At 45.0% G+C, this 26,953-nt stretch overlaps 1 protein-coding gene across 4 annotated transcripts in view; it reads right to left on the bottom strand.

The window, feature by feature from the left end:
- CRACD (capping protein inhibiting regulator of actin dynamics) overlaps positions 1–26,953 on the bottom strand; it is a 278,521-nt gene that overhangs the window by 17,968 nt on the left and 233,600 nt on the right. For 2 of the 4 annotated variants that reach the window (XM_055434331.2, XM_088836346.1), the window contains 4 exons: positions 13,346–13,481; positions 5,878–6,042; positions 2,965–3,033; positions 536–718 (listed from right to left, as the gene is read on the bottom strand). In XM_055434331.2, coding sequence (XP_055290306.2) covers positions 536–718; positions 2,965–3,033; positions 5,878–6,042; positions 13,346–13,465 — 537 coding nt within the window. In that variant the 5' untranslated portion in view covers positions 13,466–13,481. Of the gene's footprint in view, positions 1–535; positions 719–2,964; positions 3,034–5,877; positions 6,043–13,345; positions 13,482–24,057; positions 24,128–26,953 lie in introns of those variants that run through there. The other 2 variants (XM_088836347.1, XM_088836349.1) reach the window with 2 other exon arrangements.

Below are 26,953 nucleotides of genomic sequence, written 5' to 3'. Positions count from 1 at the left end.
CAATCCCATTCACCGATGTGGGTGGCCCTCCTAATCGTGAAAGAGGGGCCACGTTCCTACCACAGACACAGGTCACCTCAGGTAGGAAAGAACTTCAACCGCTCTATATGTCATCCTCAAATTCTTTTTTCTTAATACACATGTGTAATCATAGGAAAACCAGTAGCCCAGCATTAGAAAGGCAAGGAAAAATAAGATTAGCACTTCATCAATGTCCCCTGAAACTTATGACTCAGAAGTCTAATCAAACTGAAGAAACTTTGACTCAGCCTGTGGCACAGGAAAGTGAGCCATCTGTCTGCTGCAAAGCAAAATGTTTGGAGCCCTTCGGAAAGAAGCCTCTCTCTGTGAGGTCTACCAGCCACTGACAGGGGGCAACAGGTCAGAAAGGGTGGTGGAAAGGAAATGGGCCCATTCACCCTTGTGCCAGCAACAAAGTCATATCCCCGACAGGGAGAGACCAAGTTCCTTTCACAGGCCTCTCACAGCACCACCCCGCTAGGCAGCATTAGGATGTCTGCCAGGCCATACATACCCCGACAAGTCGTCTGTGCTTCCTTGACACCCTCTGGTTTTTTGGCTTAACGGACAGTTTGTGCTTGGCGGCACTGTTATCCAGTCGAGCGATGGCCAGGGGGATGGCATCGAGGTTGACACTTTCGATAGTGCCAGCAGAAGAAAGGTGCCTCTTGGGCCGGGACGGTTTAACTGGAGCAACCTACAGTGGAGATTGAAAATATGAAGTCAGTCTAGATGAGAGAAGAGCCTGCAGGGAATCTAGCGTGGCGGCCCTTGTTAGAGTCTGCTCCTGGGCCAGCTTGGCCCAGGAGATGCTGCCAGGCACAGGGGGCTCATGGGCACAGTAAAGTGAGCACTGCTTTCAGAAACAAAAGACACTGAGCATTTGTTTCGCCAGTGATATCCGTATTAACTGGTAAAGGGCATTTAATCTCTCAGGGACTAATTTTCCTACTGTGAATGACATATGGATTACATTAGATCAGGGGTCAGTAAGACATAGTCAGGGGTCCTGTCTGGGTAAAGTCTTGCTGGTACTGTGTAACACCATTGCCCGTGGCTGCTTTTGTACTACAAAGGAAGAGCAGAACCAAGGAGAGTCTGGTTGTTGCAACCTTATGGCCATAAGGCCTAAAATAAGCAGTAGTTTGCTAAGCCCTGGACAAGCTCATTGCTATGCTCTAAGAACACTGTAACTCTAAGTGCCTTCCATTGCCACAGACGTGTAGACACCTCAGCTCTTACTTTAGCCCCTTTGGAACAGGGAACGTCTTTTTTTCACCTTTGTATCAATCCTCTTTATGCCCAAGAAGCAAATCTCACTTGTTAAGTGGTCAATAAATATTTATTGAAAGAAGGAACAATAAGTTCTCCACCTAGGGCATAAGATTTGTTATTGGCAAAAATGCTTTAGCACAATCGCGCCAGAGTCACAGGGCACTGTTGCACTGAGAGCAAAAAGGAGGAGGCCCCCAGGTGAGAACGTGAAGGGCAGGTTTTCAAAGGACGAGCTGCAGAACCGCTGGCAGCTCTGTAACACAGGTATGGTCACTTAAAAACCATAACCTGAGACCAATCGTAAACATTTAAGTAGGTCAGAGAGACCCAGGCTCAGAGGCCAGGCTGAGTCAAAAGCAGGCCAGTAACTTCAGAGAATTCACAGGCAGGCAGGGAGGCAAGGGCTCCTGGCCACACCAGGCAGCAAGGGGCGTGCACGGCCCTATGTTTCTCCTCCGCAGCATTCGTGGAGGCCAGGGTTCACCTGTTTGACTGTGTTTGTGCTGTTAAGTGCAAAGTCAGTGGGTTTAGCCAATGGCTTTGCTTTTTGCAATTACCCTTCATATTTATGCACAAAGATAAAAGACACAGCTAGCTCCAAGAGCGAAGTAAATGCTCAGTAAATAATAATTTATGACAAGAAGCATGGAAGTAAGGAAAAATAATTCCAGTCATTGGTCTCCTAAGACTATTTATGGTTATCTTTATGAAAGGTGTCCAATTCTAAACCTCTGTTGAAGAGACAGGAATTAAACATTTCTATCCCCTAATAAATGCATGAGTAAAGGGAGTTAGAGCCAAATGTGATAGACTGAAGACACAGATGAAGCATTTGAAGCTGAGATTTAAATGCAGTGTTGTATGTCTAGTTAATCAGGGTGGGCCTCTGCATCTGGGTCGTGGGACTGTCTTGAGCCACCCCCTGATCCAGGGACACTCCCCTGTTGAAGAGATGCCCGTGATCGCCACAGGGCTCCTTAGGCTCCTGTAGGCAATGTCCCAGGTTTCAGTGGAATGCAGAAAAGTTAAAACCCAGAAATATACATAAGTGAAGAAATGCTACGGACTTTTCTGGGCATCTCTAAATAGAAGGAGGGGCTTCCCAGGTGGCTCAAGGGTAAAGAATTGCCTGCCACTGCAGGAGACGTGGATTCCATCCCCTGGCTGGGAAGATCCCCTAGAGGAGGAAATGGCAACCCCCTCCAGCATTCTTCCCTAGGAAGTCTCATGGACAGAGGAGTCTGGCGGACTACAGCCCATGGGCTTGCAAAAGGGTTGGACATGACGTAGCGACTAAACAACAAATAGAAGGATACTCTTTTCCTTACAGACTCTTCACCTTCAGGTATTCTTGAATGCCTTTTTCAATGGCTTACCAGTGTCTTGAAGTATTAATACGTGATGCTCTTAGGAAAACTACCAACACCTGAGACTCCAAACAGACTTGGCGAGAGCGTGGCAGTTTTTCAGAGCAGGGTTCAGTTCCAGCCATTGCGTTGCCATGGAAACAGATGCCAACATCTACCACTGGTTGCATTTTGAAGGGATTTAAAGTAATAAATGAAGGCAGCATTTATGAATGGAAAAATGAGGCAGCAGCTCGGCCAACAAAAAGAAAAACAGAAGTTAAAGTAAGGAAGCTACACACACAAGTTCAAATCACATTACCTTCTCCTCCATCTCACTTCTGGCTCCGGGCAGATTCAGAGGACTGGGAGAACTTGGCGTCTCGCTGGACTGGAACGGCAGAGAGAGTGCTCAAGTCAAAGGGGAGCACAGGAAGTCCTGGGCGAACACAGCCAGCATCTGTGTGGAGGGCCACCCCCTCCTCTGAGCAGAGAGCGCTGGCAGGTTCATGGTGGAGACTCTGCTCGTGTCCAGATTCCACCAGGGCTCCGGAGGCTCAGGATTCACTCCCCTCTCCCTGCAGTTCAACTCATTTCCCATCTGGGTGGGCTCCAACCTCAGTCCCTGATATGTTTCCTCACTGCTGACAGAGTCGGGGACTGCCCTGTCGCCAGCGAGGCAGAACTCTGACCTCACAGCTTTCAGCCTGGCTGGCTGCCTCCACCCACTTCACCGGCCAGACCTCTTCTCCATGAGAAAGAAAAGGGCCCTTCCAGTGGCACACACAGGCCTGGGCTGAGGAGGTAGGTGACCAGAGGAGGTGAGAAAACTTTGGAGGGAGGAAGGGAGGGAGAGAGGAAAAGAGAGAAAGAAGAGGAAGAAAAAGGCTAACGATTCACATCCCAGTTGCCTTGCAGGTCCTGGGTACACACATATCATGTCACGTGCTGCCTCCTATCACCTATGTTTACAAAAGGGTCTCATTGCCCCTTCCAGATCCAGAACATCATCTTGCCCTACCTCAGGCCATTTTCTGCACCACACTTAGAAGCATCTTTAGAAAACATAAATCAGATTGTATCACTGCCCTGCTGAAAATTACTCAGAGGAGAACTTCCCTGGCGGTCCAGTGGTTAACACTCCACACTTTCAATGTGGGGGCACGTGGGTTCAATCCCTGGTCAGGGAACTAAGATCCTACATGCCTCATGGCATGGTCAAAAGGTAAAATAAGATACTAAGATAAAAATAATGAAATACAAATTCAAAAATTTCTCTGCCGTTTCCTATCACTTTCCAAACAAGTCACCCCTTCTCTCGCAGTCTAAATGACCCAGTGTCTGTACTTCACAGCCACCCTTCACCCTCATCCACTCTAGCCTGCTTTCTGTGTCTCCTTCAGGACAAACTGAGTTCCATCTCTGGGTGTCTGCACTTGTTCTTCCTTGTGCCAAGAACACCCTCCACCCCTACCAGGTCTTCCCAGGGCCATCTGACCCCTCTCCAACCGCATTACTCACTTTTGTATCACCCGGTTTCATTTTCTAGGCAGCATTTTTATTAATCTGAAAGTATGATATCTGTTTGTTGAGGTGTTCGTTGTGTGACGCTCCTCTCATCAGAATGTAAATGGCACTAAGGCAGTCCTGTGTTGACACTCAGCTGAGGGATCACCTACTGAATGAACGACCCACCCTGTCTCCCAGACCACTGTGCCCTGTGCTTATCAGATCTTCAGTGACAGGGAAGACAGCTGCTCTGGTCCATAGGAATCCCTAAATCAAGGCTGATGGCTGATGTTGCTGCCCAGCACTCAAGAGACTGGAGGTGAGGACTGTTGGACCAGCCAAGAGAGAGGGGCCCTGTGCCTGCTTCACCGACCACCCATAGGTGTGGGCGCCAGGAGGCATCAGGGCCAGGCCCAGGCAGAGACAGACAACAAAGGAGATTGTCATCTTTTATCTCCTTCCTTCTTTTGCTCTACAACTTGTAGAGCACTTACCTTTCTTACTATTCTTAGGATGCATTAGCTGATAACTAGTATGACTTTTTCCAGGGGCACTTTAGTAACACCCAATATCATTTCAGGCATCATGATAGGCATAGCTCAGAAAATGCTTTCTTGTAAGCATGGGAAGACTCAGAGCCTCAGCTGAGAACCGCCTATCTACCTACCGGTAGGACTGTTTCTCCTTTTCCCATAAAAGGCCTGAAGGCACTCCTGCTGCTGCTAAAGGGACCCTTATTTCAGGATCTGCTCAGAGTGTTTCTTTCAAAGCGTCAAAAGAATGGACTTCTCTGGGGGCACAGTGCATAGGAATCTGCCCACCAATACAGGGGACATGGGTTTGATCCCTTCTCTGGGAAGATCCCATATGCTGTGGGCTAAGCCTGTATACCGCAACTGCTGAGTCCGAGCCTTAGAGCCCACGATCCACAACTACTGAGCCTGCGTGCTGCAGCTCCTGAAAACTGTGTGCCTACAGCCTATGCTCCACAAGAGAAGCCACCACAGTGAGAGGCCCTCGCGCCGCAACGACGAGTAGCCCACGCGTGCCACTACTAGAGAAAGCCCATGCACGGCAACAAAGACCAGCACAAACATACCTAAACTAAAACCAATAAAGAGAGACAGAATTTAGATAGGGTAGTGCTGGATCAACGTGACTTGCCACACTAAGGGAACTTCAAGCTGGTCGGTTTGATATATTCTATTTTTGTGCAGCACCTACTTCGTTCTTTTCTCATTTCAAGTCAGTCCAGTTCCATAAGTTATTCAGTGCTCCTAAGTAAGCAGTGATGATATCTTGGGGAGACGGATGTGTTAAGATACAGTCTGTCCTCAAGGAGCTCAACAGTTTGGAGATGGAGAGAAAACAGTTATATGACCACAGATGCAGAGTACAGACATGTAAGAAACACTCAGGATGCACAGTGATGGCAGAGAGGGGACAGTGTAGCTCGGGGGGTGAGGGCAGCCCGAGTCTCCAAGAGTTAAGTGGAAGACACTGGGAAGAGGGGGTGCAAAGGGCACATCTCCCTTGCCCCCCCCTTCCCAGCTGGCCCCCCCACAGCTCAAGGCACTTGTGCTGGAGGTGCTGGGCTACTCATCAGGAAAGCTTCTTCCACCTTACTCCCCACCCTGCAGACCCCAGGGTTACTGACGCCCCTGCCCACTGCCCAGCCTCCTCCCGGCCTTGTGAGCAATCAAGTCATTCCCTGGAGGACCTTTACTTTGTTCTCGGTGTCTGAGAGGATGAGGTCTTGCTGAGTCACAACTTCCACAGGACTGGTGAGGAATGGGTCCTCTTCGAAGCGAGCCTCGCCACTGTCTGCCTTCTTCATGGGAATGGCGTTGGGTGGTGGCTGCCCAAACTTGATGTTCTTGCCCAACTGTCGCTGGAGAGAAACAAAAGAAAGACGCTCTGAAGCGGTGAAGCGGTTCACAATAACCACAGTCAGGTTCCCCAGCATAGCTAGCAGGCACTGAGGCATATTCTCTACACGACTGGTTTCTAGACTAGACACCAAGCCAGAAACCCCTGACGCAGTCCTGTAATTACTGAGTCTCCTTCCCAGTATTTCTTTTTCTTTCCCACCTTTGAGCCATGAGCCTTTTCATCCAGCCACCTCTTTCATGGAGATGCCAACATTTCCAAGGGGGGTAGAGAGATCATATTTCTGATCAAAAAAGTTGGGTATGACAGAAATTTTTTGATTTTTGTCAAAAAATCAAAAGTCTTTCAAAGGCACAAAGTACTTGAAAGGTACAAAATTATATAGAAAATAGTTTCATGAGCAACAAGAACCACTGCAGGAAATCAAGACTGTTGTGGTTGCACAAAGGAACCCTCCAGCCCCTTTTGGACACATTCCCCTTGAATACTTATTTCATCTACCTTCCTCACCAGCCCCTAACTTGAACATCCTGTTTGGGTGACAGTGGGTACCACGGCCAAGGGGAAGAAGGCCCCAGGCCAATAAGTCTTTCCATGATTGATGCTAAATACACGGAAAAGATGAAAGCAATCTTGTCCTGCCACTAGGATGTCCTCTTTGCCTTGCTGCAGCTACCCACTGTGACCCACAGGCCAGAAGAAACACAGAGGGTCAGAGAAGGAAGCTGGAGTAAGGGCCAGAGAGAGACTGATCACTGGTGGGAGGGAGCTGAATGGATGGTGGGAGGAGGGTAAAGGACAGAAATTAGGAAGAAAAATAGTATTTAGAATTAAAGAAAAACCGGATTAAAAAGGGAATTATTTTAAAATATATAAACACAATAGTTTTTAATACAAGGCAAAATATTTAATGGGTTTGATAAATTAGATATAAAATATTTAATATGTACAGAAAATGAATGACATTGAGGAAGAAAAAGAGGTAAGCTGTGGTCATCTGAAAGAAGACTGTAATGAATCGAATATATTGTAGAAATTACTGCCTTTATCTGCATCGGGGATTCTCAAGCTCGGCACAATTAACATTTGAGGCCAGATAATTGTTTGTTGTGGGGTGCTCTCCAGCACATCATAGGATGTTTAGCATCACCCCTGCCCTCTGGACACCAGACGATAGTAGCAACCCCTGATCACTTCTATCTGGACAACCAAAAAAATGCCTCCAGGTGTTGTTCAATGTCCCCTGGCGGGGAAGATTGCCTCTGGCTGAGAATCACTGCTCTAGACCTAGGTCTTTTATGATTCAAAAGAGAAAAAAAAAAAGAATACATTATCTGATCTTTACCTTTAATGTGGCTAATATTATCCCTTAGCAATCACATTATCTGAACCCCTTGTTTTACAAAAAAAGTCAAGGTCCAGTGACTGGCCCAAGCTTATGGAATAATGAGTGGTACCAAAGGGACCTGAATCCAGGTCTTCTAAAACATATTCAGTGCTGTTTTCATTGTGCTCCATTGGTTCTCATAAATTTACACTGCACTTCCCTCTTCTTACTGGGACAGAAAGAGAGGATCCGGCATTTTTACCACCTTACTGAAGGTGGCCTCCCTTGAGGAAAATGCCCCTTCTCTCTCTGAACTTAAGAGTATCAAATCCACCTTCACCCAACTCCCCCTTGGCTTTCCATGGCGGACGGTGAAATTGCAGAGACATGAAAGAGATGAGCCCCAGATCCCCTCCCCACACCCCGGGCACCCCAGCATGCCAAGTCAGGAGCACAGAGAGACAAGGACTCGGATTTGATCTGCTGTATCCCAGCCTGAACCCGGCTCCCCCTGACACCACGGGGAGGGAGCACACATCCAAAGCCCAAGTTCAGCCAGTGAAGTACAGCTTGAACAGCCTAAAGGGGTTTCAGGGAGGAGAAGGCTGCAATAGGGTGTCTTCTAAAATGAGTTTAGCAGGAAGCGGCAGTTAGTGTCTACTCTAAGCAGACCAATAAGCAGGCACAGTTAGAACAGCCAATGGTGTTAGACAAGAGGACATGGTGTAACAAAGCCATAGGCCCTGTGGCACTCTTACTGCCCTGTGGGATATGGATGGGGGCCTGGGCAGGAGTGGCAGGAAGAGCTCCTGCATCATAGTCACAGTCTGGGCAGGGGTTCCCTCTGGGACTGTCAGCCCAGCCTTTGGTTGACCAGTTATCCCTTCTCTAAGTGTGCTGGTAAAGAGCTAAAACATTTTTTCCCATCACCCTAGAATGAGACTTCCTATGTCAGGGTCTGCCATCTACCAATGTTCTTGAATATCTAAAATGATGATATTTCTTCTACTCAGAATAGAAAGAATAATTCTTTAATGAGTTCCCAAGGAGACTAAGCTTAATACATTAATGTTCTTTTGTTAGGATTTTGGCCACCATCACAAAAAGAATGAATGTGCTGATTTTTTGTTTGTTTGATTTTGTTAGAGCCCTTTTTAGAACACTGATGTCAAGTTCACATTACTTATATTGAAATAAACTCCGAAGATGGGATGGTTATCATGGCTACCAAAAGAAAATGAACGAGAAAATGGGGGGAAAATATTAGATGCGATAAGAACAGGTGAAATAAGGTACGTGGGACAAAGCTGGGGAAATGGAAAGCATGACGTTAAGAAACAAAGTTGAGAGTTAAAATGGAAAATTGAGAGGAGGGTGAAGGGGGCAGACAGGAGGCCCAGGGAGGAGAATCTGCAGCCCTGATGGCAGGTACAGCAGCTGAAGTGGGCAGGATCGGGGAGATTGGAAAGGAGGGAGAGGGAGGGAGTGAGAACGTGTGTGTATCTGAGGGTTGATTTATGTCGCGGGTATATTCATCTTGGCAAAAGAAACACAATGCTGTTGCCTTTGAGAATGACAATGAGCGTCTCCATAAAGCAGCTGATTTAAAATTCCTCTGGAGAAAACAAATTCAGGCTGCTGGTTAGGGAGCTTGGGAGGAGGGCGAGGGAAGGAGAAGGGGAAGACCCAGGTCATGCAAAAAGTGACGGCCACCATCCAGGAACAGGAAGGCAGCCTCTCTGTCCAGACAAAGGACTGTCCTCGCAGACACACCCTGCAGGGCCAAGGCCATGGTGACTGAGCCTCGGGCTCTCAAGGCGAAGGCTCTCGCACCTGATCTGTGGTTCCTGCTCCAAATGTTTCCTTCAGCTGACTCAGAGGGGATGGGGCTGCTGGACACTTCGTCTGATTTATTGACAACTAAAAGATGACTGCCAAGACCCATCTGCCATCTCAGACGTCGAACAAATTGAATACAGGGATAAATATGGCTTTTTGGTGACTTTTATTCTGCCCACTACTCAGGCATTGTCATGGGAAGAACTGTGACACAAGCAGTCACTCAAAACCAGACCGTTAAGATGAGCTCGCCCTTAAGCTTTCAGGGAAATAAACTATTACCACTCCTTCCATCTATAGGTAGAGGTATTTTAATATACATATATATATTTACATATCCATGGATTCTTTATATGCAGTGAGATAATAACCAGAGGGGAGAGTGGAACCTCTGTGCCTAAACTGAGTCCATGTTACTGATGGCAATGAATGGAGTTACTGTTAGACTGGAATGTGAGCTAAAGGGGCGATATTTTATTCATTCAAATTTGGCCATTTGGCTGTAAAATGGAATGCTGGAGAATGATATTATAGGAATGCACATCTATATTTATGAGGCTCTTTTCCTATGGTGTAGAAATTCCAAGCATATCATATTCTGTAGCTTTCACACTGCCAATTTAGATTTCCCCAGATTTTTCATAGCCATCCTTCATACTACGACTGTAAGAACAAGGCAGAGAGAAAATAAAATCGCTGTCTTCTCGAGCAAACTCCAGATACTCCCATAGTTAAAATGAATTTAAGAGAATAAGCAAAATCAAACACACACAGATTTAAAGACATCTGCTCTGTGCAGAAGTGGTGAAGAGCAGGTATTTATTCTTTGTGTCCTTGACAGCTGCACGAGGTGCTCAAATCCTCAAAGGTACGACACTTTGGTATTTTAAAGTGAAATCCAGCCCGGCAGGAGACAGCAGCTACTGAAGACAGAGGTTCTCCCTCCTGAGCTAGACAGTCCGTGGACTAATAGACTAAGCATTTTCTGACAAAGCTCTGGTATTATTCTAAAAATCACCTGCGGGCTTGGACTGTGATATTCCTGATTCCTATCATCAGTAGGTGCATACATTCTTCACAGCCTGGTTTGCTCTGAAATAAATAGGCACCTCCCTGATATGCGCTCTGGGAACATCAAGGTCACTGTAGTCCAGTGCGTTGCAGTGCAAAGCTCACAAAGCCACTCTGTGCTCTAGCGGATGAACAGCGATTTTCTATAAATGACAGATTTTAAGAACTGGAGGGGCTCTTCAGATCATCCATCACATGCATCCTCTTGTTTTTCAGATGAGGAATATGAAGGTCAGAGAGCTTTAATGATTTGCCCTGAGGCCACAAAGCCAGGTGATGGCAGAGGCCTGTCAGGCATTGTTTTATTTCACTTACTGGCCACAGAACAACTGACTGTTATGTATTGGGTCCTCAGAAAGGACACCACTGTCATTTCTGTCCCTTATAACTATCCTGTATATTAAAATTTGTTCTATCCACATGCATTATCTTTATACTCAGGGGAAAAAAGGGAATTTTTCTTTTAAAGGTTCAATTGCTTGCTACAGAAATGTTGGCAGGTGGTAGATTCACATTGTTCAGGAAAGAGTAGGCTTATTTATGCTGTATTCAGTCATTCTGTACTCAGCAGACGGATACTAACCATCACTGGTACAACCTAGGACAGTTCTGGCTGAGATGACTACATGTGGACACTAGGGGGCAACCTTTCCAAATGCAGTCATTACAGGCGCAGCTCTGGTTTCCATGGGCTGGCAAGTTTCTTGAGCCAGAAAAAAAAAATACGTTTTTGGGTTTGTTTGTTTTTTTAATGGCATTCCAGTAGAAATCTCATTTCAAAAGAATGTCTTAATAATGGTGGCAAATTAGCTTGCTAGGATATTTACTGTGAAATAGGTGTTATCCACTACTTCTCTCTTTTAAAAATAAACATACACACATACACAAAGACAATTCCAGACATAAAAAACATACATGCGTCTGACATAAATAAACACCCTCATTCCATGCTGGAGTCTACAAGGGGGTGGTCTTTTATGCTGCTTACTAAGCATCAATACCAGCATAACGTTTTTATGGAAAAATGCAAAGCATTCATGCAAGTTAATAAGTTAACTACTATTTCTACGACTTACCAGGAACATACTGCTTAGTCGACTGAAAAATAAAGCACAGTCTTTTGGGGGTGATACAGTGATATCTTATGGCACTCCAAAAATCACATTTGCTATGATAAGGGTCCCCATTTCCCTCCTTGAAAAGCAAAAGTCTATTATATTGTTTCAAAACATAGCATTAGAGCTGTAAAGAAGCTTGTGCATATCCATGCAGCAGAAGCAAAATTGGGCAGACCTCATGTGAGTAGGTGTCGTCCAGAGGAGAGCATTCAATTAGACAGCTATTCTGTTTCCCTCACATTTCTCCTCCTGCATTAACAGAACTGTTCCTTCAGAGAAGTTAGTTGCTTTACATTTTATTAATTATGAAATCAGATTCTTTAAACTTACGCCTTACCTCATTAACACAAACAACAGGCATTCACATATTTCTACTGAGTTTCTATATTTTCAATATTGCAGAATTATCTGTTTTTTACAACTCCATGGAGTGCTGCTGGCATGTGGTGTGGCATTACAAAGGTGCGACCATGTAAGACAAGACTATTACCTAATTTTTAAAGAACTTGAAAGCCCTTGTGAAATACAGCTGGTTTGTAGACTGAGACCTGCAGGTCACTCCCTTTAGAAAGGGACTATTATGAGGGTTCATTACTTCTTAGGAATAATATTCCAGAAGCCAGAAACTTCAAGAAGGAAAGGTAAGTGGGGGGAGGGGGTCAAGGTTTTCTTTGGCCATCACTCTTCTCTAACTGAAGAGGAGTGACTAAGGCTAACTTTCCTTTCTGAGTCTATAAAATGTGTAGCAGTACGGCCAGCAAGAACCAAGAATGGGAGCTAGTCAAGATGTGCTGGAATTTGAAGGAAGTGCCTGAGTTAGTTCTGAGGGCAGGACTATGGCCTTGGGCAGTGAGGTGATAGGTATAAAGATCTAGGCAAGTCTGGGTGTGGTTCCAGGGTGTTGGCTATTTCCCTGCTGCCATATGCTATATTTAGCTGAGTACATGTGGAATATGTAACCAAACACAGGTCACAAAATACATAGCTTAATATTCAATAGAAACAAGAATATTTCAAGCAAGCAGAAAACTGAGTACCATGCTTCATCACGTCAACAGCTACTCAAGCCAGCTGTCTCCTTTATTCCTTTTTTGCTTGGTTCATTCATTCATTTGTTCAATCACTGTTGCAGACTTAGCAACAGATGGAAACCAACACACGAGTCTCCTGTACACAGTCTGGATCGCCTCCAAGCAACCCAAGCTCAGAGAAGTGCTTGCTTAGGCACTTCTGCTGGGTAAGTGAGTTCTACTGAGCACTCAGGCAAACCTACGTTGTCGGATCCCAGGGGTCTTCGCTCCCCTTGCTTTTCCTGGATTTCCCGTTATTTCAGTCTCATTCAGTGAAGAATTATTTTATCTTCATTGTTAGAGGAGTTACCACCTGAGTCAGTTTTATGGAGGAAAACTGCCCACCTCTGCAGCGCGAACAGGAGGGAAGCGGAAGAGCTTCACAGCGTCCCTCTGGGACAGGGCGGCTCAGAGGAGCCAGGGTCAGAAACACAACAGAACCCGTGACAGCCATTCACTGTCCAAGTACAGAGACTCGGAGAGGGTGAGCCTGCTGTGCATGCCTTCAGCCGACAGTCAAGCCTGTGCTCAGGGATTACGGCCAACGCTCATTGGGAAGGAGTGCTCTCCTCCCACCCAAGTTCTGCAGCTTCTCCAGGGTACCTGTCCTCATTAAGTCCAGTTAAAAATGAGGCAACAACTTGAGAGAAAAGGAGAGGGAGTGTTCTGAAGGTGGGTACAACATGACAGTGTACCTCTCATGGGTGCACAGAAGCTTCCAGAGAACTAAGCCAGGTTTGAGAAAGCAAACATTCTTGTCGGGAGTTACCCCTGGACTTCCCAATCCATGACTCAAGGCCAAGCCAGGGACCTTTCCCACTTCCCTCCATGGCCGCCCCCCTCCCCCTTCCTATGCCTCTGACCTTCAAGCTGTCTTACCTGAAGAGTTTTGACTTTGCCCAGGATGTTGTCCTGTGACATTGCTTGAACTGTCTGCTCACTTTCTGCTCCCCCATCAGGGATAAATATACTGTCATGGGAAAATGCCCGGGTTCCCATAGAATAGTTGAAGGACCTGGAATGCAAATCATGTGCTTCATTTTATTAGGATGATAAAACTTCTTTTGGCAATTCCATCTCCTGTTCCTCCTGATTCAGGGAACTCCACCCACAGCCCCAATCTCACTCAGAAAGTGCTTCCAGCCCGCTGTCCTCTTCTGTGAGGGGTCAGCCAAGTAGCTGGGCAGACAGAAGTGTCCCTTGGGAATAAGACAGCATGTCTCCTACACAGCATGTTTTAGAGCCACTCACTGGGAGAACTCAGCGTGCTTGCTACCTGTCTGTGGAGGACCCAGGACAGAAAGCACTGCAGAAATTTTAGCTGCAGGAGCCTTTCTCCTGATAAGCTGTCAAGTCTTGTCAAGCAGTCCTTTTTAAGCAACATGAAGATCTCGAAGTATGAGGCAAGAATTTCTCTCTCTCAGATTGTAATCACATTGGGAAGAATAATATGTACATCTAAAACAAAGACTTGATGAGGACTGGAACTGCTGATGAGCACTATCGGAATAAAGAGTCTCTCTGTCGAGACTCCCCAGGAATGCAGAGGGGTGGGGCACATGTGCTAAGGAGACTCTAAATGGGCATCATGCATTGGGCAGCTTATCAGTGCAAGGTTCCTAACAATAAGAATGCTTCAGCTGAAAGGAAGGACTTCGGAGGAAGTCTAGACTTCTAACCTGACTGTGAGGCATAGGTTGGGTAAACTGCAGGAAGCGGGGGCAGCAGACGCCAACTGTTCCTCGCTTGATCTGGGAAATTTAGCTATTTCTGGGAAGGAATACACAGGGACAGAATCACACACTCTCCGTAAGGCAAGACAGGCACACTTCCATGATGCCAGGCACACAGGCAGCTATCCCAGGGCTGAGAGCGCTACTTCTCCCTCTCCCCTCCCCCACAGAAAGGGGTCCCATGGGGAGGTTTTATCAGTGATCAAGGGCAGGAAAGAAGAGCCAGTACTGGGGGAAAGGAGTCTCTGGCTGGTACCTCTGAGCTGAATTACAGAAATGCAGCAGGCAGGGTCCCGACCAAGTTTCTTGGGAAGACTGAGTACCAAATTATATCATCAAATTGGCCAAATTTCCAGCAGCATGGTAACAAAGCATATGAAGTTTAGAGACAAAAGACTTGGACATAAGCCTCCTGGCTGGGTGATAATAAAGACAGTAATAACCACCAGTTGCGACTTTGATGAAAACACTGTGCTGAAAGCTTTACTTTAGTGATCTCATCACCAACTTATTGCTGCAAATAAAACTCAGGGGGTAAATATCCTTTTAGGGTAGTGTTAGTGGTAAAGAACCTTGCTGGTAATGCAGGAGACACAAGAGACACAGGTTCGATCCCTGGGTCAGGAAGATCCCCTGGAGTAGGAAATGGCAACCCACTCTGCTATTTTGCCTGGAGAATGCCATGGACAGAGGAGCCTGGTGGGCTACAGTTCATGGGGTCACAAAGAGTTGGACACGACTGAAGCGACTTAGTACACAAGTAGGCAAAGTCACCTAAACAGAAGCTGTAGCATGAGAAACAGGATTCAGAACAGCTGAACACAATCCCAGGCCAGGCAGCTGAAGTGTTTTAAAGTGGTAGAAGGTCTCTAGTATTCCTTCCCATGAGTGAGATGGAGTTTGGGCGGAGCAGTGGGAGAGGAATACAGAATGCCAATGTCATGTGGGCTGGAATATGGGAAGGCTGGAGATACTAAATAGCTGGAATAATGGGTAAGCCTTCGGCTACATAGCACAAGACACTGTGGAGTAGCAACCCACTTTATGAAATATGAGGCATTGTTTTAGCCTATGAATATAAGAGGAAATTAAATGTGTCATTATGTCCTCGTTCCTCAGAAACTTTATGACCTACGCTACAAAATGAACTTCCAAATTCACCCAAAGATGCTAGGAATTAAAATTTCATTCAACGTTATGGAATCGAACCTTTTAATATCCTGTCTAAATTTTTTTCTCAGATTCCCTGGCTAGGATTCAGATGAAAGAAGAGGTAACTAACTTCATTTTCTACACAGTGTTTTTACAAATGGCTTATGTATACACATAGGCTCTCAGATATCCTTATAAACACATATATGCACAAGTCCACTTTAGATGCTTAATAAATGTTTACTAATGTATCATAGTTGTATGCACATAATAGGCTGACACTGGAAGGCCAAGATCTCTTCCAGTTTCCAAGTCATTCTTCTGGCTGAACCATGACTTTTTTTTTTTAAGATTTTTTTTTTTTTTAATGTGGACCATTTTAAAAGTCTTTATTGAATTTGTTACAATATTGCTTCTGTTTGATGTTTTGGTTTTTTGGCCTTGAGGCACGTGGGATCTTAGCCCCTGACCGGGGATGAACACACACTCCCTACATTGGAAGGCAAGTCTTAACCACTGGGCAGCCAGGGAAGTCCTTGAATCATGAAGTTTAACTCTCAGCTCCAATTCTTTTTTTCCAGGAAAACCAAGAACTGACAGTTTCCTGCTCTTCTGTGTTTGTCCCAAATGTTCCTTGCTGCTAGCCAGCATTTAATGTCCCCACATTCCCCACTTCGAGATGATCTTATTGAAAAACAGAGAAAATGAACAGTAATAGGAGTAGCAGTAATAATTACAATACTAATGTAATCAAAGTGGCAATATTAATACTGGCTAAGTTTTATTGGGCACTTGCTATGTCCCCTCCATATGTGATAAAATCTTTGATATAACGTCTCAATCCTTGTGATATACACTATTTAAACCTTATGTGGTAGGCACTATTATTAAGTCCATTTATAGATGAGGAAACTGGGGCTTGAAGACGGTGAGCGACTTGCCATAAGTTAAATGACTGTATATGTGTGAGCCTGTTTCTGGCCTGTGTTCTACTGGTCTATTTGTCTGTTTTTATAGCAACAGTCCCACGCTGTCTTAGTTACTAAAGCTTCTCCCCCCGCAAATTATTTATTTATTTTTGGTTGCTCTGGGTCTTCATTGCTGTGTGTGGGCTTTCTCTAATTATGGCAAGTAGACGCTACTCTTCATTGCAGTGTCCAGGCTTCTCACTTCAGTGGCTTCTCCCAAGGGCTCCAGGGCACATTGGTTTCAGTAGCTGTGGCACGAAAGGGCTTATTTGCTCTACAGCATTTGGGATCTTCCCGGACCAGGGGTCGAACCAGTGTCTCCTACACTGGCAGGTGGATTCTTACCCACTGTACCATCAGGGAAGTCTTAGAGCTGTTTTATCAGTCTTGATATCTAGCAGTTTATGTTCTCCAGCTTTGTTTTTTCCCCCAGGTGGCTATACTTATCTCTGCATTTCTACATAAACTTACATATACACAGACACACAGACACACACACCCTTAACACTCCTAGGATTGCTTCTGTGATGGCACTGGATCTGTAAATAAACTTTGAGGATAACTAAGGGCTTCCCTGGTGGCTCAGAGGTTAAAGAGTCTGCCTCCAATGCAGGAGACCTGAGTTCGATCCCTGGGTCGGGAAGATCCCCTGGAGAAGGAAGTGGTAACCCATTCCAGTATTCTTGCCTGGAGAATCCCATGGATGGAGAAGCCTGGTAGGCTACAGTCCACGGGATCGCAAAGAGTTGGACACAACTGAGCGACTTCACTTTCTTTCTTTTCTTTCTAATATCTTTACAACAGTCATTCTTTTCATCCATGAACATTGGATATCCCTTCATTTATTTAGATCCTCTTTATTTTCTCTCAATAAAGTTTTGTAGTTTTCTGTATAGAGGTCTTTTACATAGTTTCATAGATCTAGTCCTACATATTTGATGTTTCTGAATCTACTGTAAATGGTACAGGTTAGAATGTTTCTTTTTCTAATTGTTTATTGGCAGAGTATTAAAGTATCACTTGATTATTGATTATTGACATCATAATTAGGCTAAACTAAATTTATTTATTAGTCATAATAATGTGATTGTTGATTCTTTTGGATTTCCTATGTATACAATCATTTTATCTGTGACAAAAGACAGCTTTATTTGTTCATTTTCTTTCTTTCTTCTTTTTTGGCCACACCGTGGTTTGTGGGAGCCTCGTTCTCTGACTGGGGATTAAACCTGGGCCCCTTGCTGTGGAAGCACGAGTCCGCCACTGGACCACCAGGGAATTACCCTACTGGTTCATTTTTCAGTCTCCCTCTCCCCTCCTTTCTTCCATACTGCAATTAGCTAGGATCTTCATAGGAACTTAAACAGAAGTGGTGATGGTAGACTTTGTGATGCTCCCAAACTGACCAAAAAGGCGTTCAATATTTTTCCATAAATTATGATGTTAGCTAGGCTTCCCAGATGGCTCCAGTGGTAAAAACCCACATGTCAATGCAGGAGACATAAGAGACGTGGGTTTGACCCCTGGATTAGGAAGACCCCTTGGAGGAGGGCTTGGCAACCTGCTCCAGTGTTCTTGCCTGGAGAATCCCCATGGACAGAGGAGCTGGTGTGCTATGGTCCACTGGATAGCAACGAGTCAGATGTGACTGAGGCAATTTAGCTATAGAATTTGTTACACTGCTGTTTCTTTGAAAACACAGAATCTGTCTCTTACACCTGATTTTAAGATTTTCCTTTGTCTTTGGTCTTCTCAGTTATTGTCTATTGTGGCCAGGTGTGAATTTCTTCTGATTTATCTAGTTCAGGGTACAGAATACTCCTTAAACCCAAGGCTTGGCATCTTTCATCACTTTGGGAACATTCTCAGCCATTGTTTCTTCAAATACTGCTTCTGCCCCATTTTTCCCTAGTCCTCCTCTGATTCTGCAGTGTTAGGCCTTTACAATATAAATCATGTCTTTCATGTTCTTTTTTGTATTCACCATTCTTTTTAATCAATATGATTCAGTCTGGATTTTTCTACTGACGTAACTTTCAGCTCGTTAATGTTCTCTTTAGCAGTGTCCAGTCTGGTGTTAAAACTACCTACTGAGTTCTTACTATCAGTAGCATTTTTCAGACCTAGAATTTCCATTTGATTCTTTGTCATAGATTCCAGTTGTCTCATGAAATTATCCATCTTGTCAACTATTTTATTGAATATGTTAATCACAATTATTTGAAAAGCTCTGTCTGAAAAAGCAATATTTTAGTCCCTTTGGGTCTTTTTTTTTTTTTTGCTGCACAGCATGCAAGATCTTAGTTCCCAGACCAGGAATTAAACCTGGGTCCTCTGAGGTAGAAGCAGTGTCCTAACCACTGGGCAACGAAAAAGTCCCTTTTTAAGAAAAAATACTTATTTTTATTTATTTTGCTTGGGTCTATTTCTATTATCTTGTTTTCCTCATAGTCTGTTTCTTAAATGCCTGGCAATTTTTTATTGAATTCAATACATATGCGTGAAAAATCGTAAAGGCTGGGTTCTCTCTTTCCAGAGAGGATTTGCTGGTTCCCCTAGCAAGCAGTAAAGGAGTAGATCACATCAATCCAATCCAGAGGATCACAGTGGTTAGCAACCTTTGTAAGGCTCAGGCTACCTCTGCTTTGTCTTGCTTCTAGCGTATAGGCCTCCTGGAGTCTCAAATAAAAACCTGGGTTATTATATGTAAAATAGATGACCAGTGCAAGTTCAATGCATGAAGCAGGGCACTCAAAACCAGTGCTCTGGGACAACCCAGAGGGATGGGGTGGGGAGGGAGGTGGGAAGGGGGTTCAGGATGGGGGAACACATGTACACCTGTGGCTGATTCATGTTGATATATGGCAAAAACCACCACAATATTGTAAAGTAATTATCCTTCAATTAAAATAAGTTAATTAAAAAAAAACACATGGGTTATTTCCTAAAAGTCCTTCTCCTTGGTAGGTTGGTGAGACTTGAAACTGTGTACAAACCCCTGTGTCCTTGTCTTTTGAAGTAAAACGCTGATTCAAGAGTTAATGATTGGGGACTTTCCTGGTGGCACAGTGGACAAGAATCCACCTGTCAATGCAGGAGACAAAGTTTCGATCCCTGGCCCAGGAAGATTCTACACATCACAGAGCAACTAAGCCCTTGGATCACAACTACTGAGCCCAAACTTTAGAGCCTGCAAGTTGCAACCACTGAGCCCATGTGCTGCAACTACTGAAGCCCATGCCTAGAGCCTGCACACTGCAACGAGAGAAGCCACTGCAATGAGAAGCCCACGCACTTCAACGAAGAGTAGCCCCCGCTCACTGCAATTAAAGAAAGGCTCCGCAAATCAACAGAGACCCACTGCAGCCAAAAATAAAAATAAATAATAAAAATTATTTTAAAAAGAAAGAAAAGATTGAGTAAAATTATGTCTAAAAAGAGTTAATGGCTGGGATATGTGAAGATGTAGAAACAAAAAACAGCTGTTGGTCTAGGAAACCGATAACAATTTAGACTAAAATTCTGCCACATAGCAGAATCATCGAACTTATAGTTCCTTGAAAGATACAGATAAAGGTCTGACACAATTGTTTTTTATAGGAAGCAGACCCCCTCCAGATGAAAACAGATGACCACAAGAACATAGATCCTAGACTGGTTGAAACCAGAAGGTTGATGAAGCTTGAAACTTCACCTTGATGCCAACCAATCTGAGAACTCCACAAGCTGATCACTCCTGAACACTATAAAATGCCTCACTACCCGCTCTAGGGTGGGTCACACAGTCTTAAGAGCATTAGCCCACTGTGGCCCCCTTTGCCTGGCAAAGCAATAAAAGCTCTTTTCTACATCACCCAAAACTCTGTCTCCATGTTTCTATGTGGCACCAGTGAACAGAGGCTGTTTTGGCAACAATCTCAAACTACAATTTTTGTCTTTCCAGCACCAAAGATTGGGAAAACTTCTGCTGTTTTTCAGCCTTCATTCTTGTGCAGCTTTACCAACAAATGCCTCAAAAGGAAAACTGTTACTTAGATTTAGATTTCATTCTGGGCTTCTCTTCTCTTGGGGAATTTAGTCCCTCAAGTCCTGACTGTCCTGACAGTCTCAAACTCTAATTTTTGTGTTCCCAGCTCCATGAGTTTGCCTACAGCTCTTCTGCCTTCTCCTCCTCTTGGTGGCCACCCTGAACATTTTTGGTCTCTTGGCCTGTACCCAAGAGTCAACTAATGCCCACTGGAAAGAAGCAATATGCAGAAAGTATGGCTCAACTCAGTGGATCCCCCTTCTCTTCAGGATCTCATTGCTCAAGTCTGGTGCCCCAGCAGCAATCTGACACCTTCAAACAGACATCCCTGTTAGAATATTTTATTTGTATTTTCAGTTGTTCTTGGTGAGAGCACTGATTTGTTCTAAGCTACTTCATCACAGCCAAAAGTGAAAGTAACTAATTTTTTTGACATTTACTAAGTTTCTACACACATCAGGATCTATTTTTTGATATGGCCATTGCTGTTATGAGAATTACTTTACTTTTTCTGTTATACAAATTAATTTATCTTGCCTTTTAGTATGAAAATTCCAAAATTTAACTTGAGGATAAACACAGAAGCTGCTGTGACATAAAAGGAAAGAATCACCTGGCAATGCCCTGAGTCCTCCAGTGCTGGTATCCAGCCTCCCAGAACACAGGCAGGAAGACAATACCTACTTTTCAAAGTGATGAAAAACATTCGTACCTTTTTCTTATATCTATTTTTGTGCCTTTTTTAAAGCCCTGAGAAGAAACGGCAGAGGAAAATGGTCACTGATTTATTAGTAACACTAATGAACACTCTCTTCTAGATAATTCACTTTACATAACGCAAGTTTAACATTACATCCTTGGCAATTTGTGTAACTTTAGATCTTTGGTAATCATGGTTACCAATTTTGTCTCCAAACAGCTCTACAATGCAGATTATTTTCTTTTCTCTGAAGAGGAAGCTGACACAAAGAGTGGGTAAGAGTGGGTAAGAATGTTGCCCAAAGTTCCAGATTTTGAGACAGAGCTGGAATGGAAACTGAATAGCCCACATGCAGAGATCTCAGCTTGAAACTATGTTCTAATGAACAAAGAGCTTGGTGGGATCTTTGTCCTTAACCAGCTGGGAACTATGAATTACGTGATTAGGAGGTGGAGGGGCAATTTACCACAAATTGCACCTTAGCCAAGTTCATATGGACTTCTTTATTCTTGGCATTTACCGATCTTTCACGACTGATTGCAAAGTAGGCCAGTTCTCCCTCTTCTGTTTATTAAGAGTGAGCCAAGAGTCGAGGGGTCTCTGCGCCTCTGTGCTGCAACTTCCCCTCGGAGTATCTGTTCAAATGGAAGAAATGGGACCTGCTGTGGCAAACTTCTCTTGTGATGCTTAGAATACCAAGCATTCTCTTGATCAACTGTGAGATGTGTAAAGACCTCTAAAACTCCCCAGATTTTTAACTTCTAACTGAAAGATTATCAATACAGTCATTTAACAGTCACCTTAATTTAAGCAAGATCTGAAGTCAAATGTAAAGCACATGGAGGAAAAGCGAACTCTAGAAGGACAGGAAGAGAGGCCCCCTTGGGAAATTTAGAACAACACTGGGCCCTGAGGAACCGTTTTCATAAGCTTAGAGAAGAATCACTGAGCCGTGACTTACAGAGGCCACAAAAATGGTCCCTTTGGACTTAGAGGTCCAAAGAGCAGAGACGTTCCTGGGGCCTTATGGAACTCTCATCTCCAGATTTCCGTTCTGGTTTTTGTTGTTGTTGTCATTGATAATATTGTTATTCGCAGAGAGACTGGGATTCCAAACATCTGTCAGAAGCTCCTCATCAGCTCATGGAGACCACTGTTCATCTTTCCCCTCAACTGACTGTCTCCTCTTACTGACTCCTTTGGTTATCCTTCCAAAGGCAGAGACAGTAGAATGGTCTGAGGCTACTCTTTGAGCTTTATCAGTTTTTTAAAAAACTATTTATTTATTTATTTGGCTTTGTCAGGTTAGTTGAATCATGCAGGTTCTTTCCAGCATACGGACTCTCCAGTTGCAGCACACGAGGATTTCAGTAGTTGCGGCGTGCAGGCTTGGCCGCTCTGTGGCATGTGGGATCTTAGCTCTCCGACTGGGCATCAAACCCATGTCCCCTGAATTGCAAGGCAAATTTTTATATGCTGAAATACCAGGGAAGTTCCAATAATCACTGTTAATAACTAACTCCGATACCACACTCCCTTCTACCCACCTGTCTCCAGCTACACTAGGGGACCCCGTTGCTGTTTAGTCACTAAGTTGTGTCAGACTCTTTTGCAACCCTATGGACTGTAGCCCGCCAGGCTCCTGTGTCCATGGGATGTCCCAGGCAAGAATAGTGAAGTGGGTTGTCATTTCCTTCTCCAGGGGATCTTCTTGACCCAGGGATTGAACTGGCGTTTCCTGCACTGACAGGCAGACTCTTTACCACTGAGCCACCAGGGAAGCTTACTACTTGGACTAATACTACAGTGGACCCTACTCCTTGGCTAGCCCATTGTCTCTACAAACTTGACACAAACAAAAGCAAACTTATCAGGCGTTTCCCACAAAATTCCACTCTTTCCTATTTCTTTGTTACTATCATCCCTTAGGTTCTGTGCGATAATATTTTGTAAGTGAAGTCAGATCCAGGTTAGGGGAAAGGTATTGTACCAAAGGCCTTAATGAGTAACATTATCTGCCCTTTCACAGGTAGAAATCCTTCAGAAACGATATCGAAATCAATGAGTAAGATTGCAAATCCTGAGCTCGGGGACCCATTTAAACCTGCACTGGATTCTGCTTGCCACAGTCCTCCACGGCTGTGCCCGGAGTCTTGGAGAGCTCCTTGCCCCGTCTCCAGTGGGTCCCTAATGGAAATCGGCACCAGGAGGGACAGCTGCGAACCCAGGGTGGCAGCAGTCCTCGCCAGCCAGCAGTCTCTGCTGACTCTGGGATCACCAAGGCCCTGACTTGTCCTTTGGGACAAAGAAGCTGAGGCCCCGAAGGTGAAGAGAGAGGCTTTATCAAGACAGAACTGAAGGACTTCACTGGTGGTCCAGTGGCTAGGACTCTGTGCTCCCATTACAGGGGGTCTGGATTTGACTCTGGTCGGGGAACTAGATCCCACATGCTGCAATTACAAGAACCCAAATGCTGCAAGGAGCATCAAAGACCCTATGTGCTGCAACTAAGATGCATCGCAGCCAAATACAGTTCTTTTTTAAAAAGAACTGAAACCAGGAGGGGCAGTGACAATAACGCTCACTAGCCTTTCAACTGCCCTTAGCAGATCCTCTGCTTATTTCCTGTAATATGACTGACATCTGTAAATGATCTCCAACTGAAGTCTCCTCCAATTCCACTTCCTCTCAAACCTGACATTCATCTTTAAGCAGTTAATTTGCCAGCTCTGAAACCTCTAGTGGTTCCTTTTTGCCAAATTCTACCAGATGAAGCTGCAATGGCTGCCTGGCACTTAAGGCTTTTCACGATTGTATTTAGGGACCCTAAAGCACTCTGGCTTTCTGAAGCAGAGGCCCTACAATGCAGGAATTTAAGTACTCAGACTGAAGCCAGTGTGCCTCCCTATGAAACCTCGTTCTCCCACTTACAGCTGTGTGGCCTTGGGCATGTCACTAAACCTCAAGGGTCATCGGTTTCCTTATCTGTAAATGATGATAATATGACCTACCTCAGAGTCGGACACGACTGAAGTGACTTAGCAGCAGCAGTAGCAGCAGCATGCGGCTTAGGGCTTCCCTGGTAGTTTAGATGGTAAAGAATCCGCCTGCAATGCGGGAGACCTAGGTTCAATCCCTGGGTTGGGAAGAATCCCCTGGAGAAGGGAAAGGCTACCCACTCCAGTATTCTGGCCTCGAGAATTCCATGGACAGAGAAGCCTGGTGGGCTACAGTCCATGAGTTCACAAAGAGTCAGACATGACTGAGAGACTAAGCACAGCACATGGAGCTTATTTAGGATTAAATGAGCTACCATAGGTAAAAACCTTAGAGAAATGTGTTTATATAAATATTACCTATTATTATCAAGTATTACCCCACTTCAAACATCCAGAAATGCAAACCCAACCATTCAGTCCCCCAAATACCCTCTCTTGGCTCCATCACTGCATGGGCTCTTCCTCCCCATGACTGACTGCCCAGTGCCAATCTCTTAGTGCAGGTCCTACTTTTCCTTCAAGGTCCAACTGACACCTTATCAATCCCACACAGCCTTGCCTGTTTTGCGGGAAGAAGGGGATCTTTTCTCCCTTAGAAAGCCCTATGCATGCACTTCTCATTACATACATGTTTATGTTATGGTTACTAAAATCACGCCTTAAATGAGAAGGAAAACAAAAGTACTTTCACGCTGCAAAATGTATCACTATATTTTCACTACAGCATGTGGAGTTGCATGAGGGCAGGGATCATAACTGTTATCTTTGTTTTTCCCATGAAATTGTGAAAGTGTTAGCCGCTCAGTTGTGTCCGACTCTTTGCGACCCCATGGACTATAGCCCTGCCAGGCTCCTCTGCCCATGGAATTCTCCAGGCAAGAATACTGGAGTGGGTAGCCATTCCCTTCTCCAGGGGATCTTCCTGACCCAGGGGTCGAACCTGGGTCTCCTGCACTGCAGGCGGGCTCTTTACCATCTGAGCCACCAGGGAAGCCCATACGAAGGACGGCCACGATAGGGAAGCCCAGTTTCTCCCACAGCGCTTTACAAAATAAAGGCTCTAAGTTTTTTCAGTGGATGAGTAAAGGATTAACAGTGTACCAGAGTTCATCAGATGGGCTTTCAATGGAGAGGTCACTGAGGGAGTGAAAGTCCTGAGAAGGCAGAAAGTGGGCAAGTCAGGATGATCAGCATTTTCAAAGGTTCCTTCTGGGCCTCCTCCTCAACTCAAAGCAGCAAACGGCTTTCGGCTTTGTCTCCCATCTCCCTCTCACCAAGTTTTCACAGGTTTCATTGTGTCAGTTACAGTTCTTAGCTGCAAGTAAGAGAACCCAACTTTGTCTCACTCGACCAAGAGAAAAGCTGCTAGGATTTCCCTCCTGGTCCAGTGGTTAGGAACCCACCTGCCAATGCAGGGGACATCGGTTTGATCCCCGGATCGGGAAGATTCTATATGCCATGGGGCAACTAAGCCTGAGTGCCACAACTACCAAAGCCTTAGTGCCTAGAGCCTGTGCTCTGCAACAGGAGAAGTCACTGCAATGAGAAGCCCATGCACCACAATGAAGAGCAGCCCCCACCTGCCATAACTAGAGAAAGCCTGTGTGCAGCAATGAAGGTGCAGCCATAGATACATACATAATTTAAAAAAGAAATTTCTGAGATGAAAACGGGAACATATATTTTAAGCAACTTCTATTTTCCTATTTTTTCAATTTTAAAAATATTTAAAGAGCCATTTTTAAACTCATTGTCCAAAGTTTAGAGTTCTAGAGCCCATACTCCACAACAAGAGAATAGCCTCTGCCCGCAGCACCGAAGATCTAGAAAATTTAAGAAATTAAAATAATAATGATAATAAATAAATTAATTAGGAAAAGAAAAGCTACTAGATGAGCAGTGAGGGCTCAAAGGACAACGAAAGTTAGAATGGAAGCCTGGAGAAAGACAGAAAGAGAAAAGACCTCTAGAGAAAGCTCTCTAGAAAGAGAGCTCTAGAGGTCAAGGCATCAGGAACCACAGCAGCTGTCACACAGCGCTGGAAGAGCCCAGTTACAGCCTGCTCTCCTGGTTGTGTCTTTACTTCCTGGATCCACCTGCCCAGTCCCTAGGAGACAAAGGCTGATTGGCCAGGCTGGGTCACATGTTCAGGCCAGGCTTCAGCGGGAGGGCAAGTAGAAGATCCGGGCCTTTTGGCTTCTGTCCTAGGAAGCAGGCACCAAGTTCTGTCAGAAGGGCCCAGAGCAAAACTGATTCCCTGAAAGGAAACTTGGTGCTGTGGAGAAGGAGAACCAGAAGCTAACAGCTGAATGACACAAACCAGCCACCACACGATGCTTTGGGATCCCCTTTTGATTCTCGTCTCCCATTCAGCCCATCCGCACAGACAGGTCATTTGAACAGCTAGCTGTCTGGTGTTCGGATTCCACTTGTCCTCCAAGAGGCTGCCTTTCTTCTCAGTGGCACGTGCTGTGGCCTGAGAGCAAAGGATGCCACAGCCCATGCTCCTGGATGTCCACGCCTAGCTCCAGTGCCCTATGCCCATGCCTATCTGCAGAAGCGGCAGAGATCGATAGAGGGTGTGTGATGGGCCAGTGGCCTGGAGCTCAAGCCCTAGAAAGGGACAGTAGAGAGAGAAGGTGAGAAGGAAAATAAAGTTATCCCTTAGACATACTATTGCATCCCTCACCCACTGGGTAGTGAGTGCTAAGGAACACAGGGAGGAGTCAAGCAGAGCCATCTCTATTTTAAGTTGTGTTGTCTGGAACTACTGCTCCCAGTGGGGTTTGGTGTGAAAGGAACAATGAAAAGGGAGGGAAAGTTTGCTGTGGAGGTGTTCGGGGGAAAAGTCTCCTCATGAATAAAATGTGACACAAGACAGGGATGATCTCCTTTTTTGTTCCTGGTT

The sequence above is a fragment of the Moschus berezovskii genome, chromosome 5, assembly GCF_049115385.1.
Source record: "Moschus berezovskii isolate FMDL1 chromosome 5, NW_MosBer_1.0, whole genome shotgun sequence".
Taxonomy (NCBI): domain Eukaryota; kingdom Metazoa; phylum Chordata; class Mammalia; order Artiodactyla; family Moschidae; genus Moschus; species Moschus berezovskii.
This window is presented reverse-complemented; position numbering and strand designations above follow the sequence as displayed.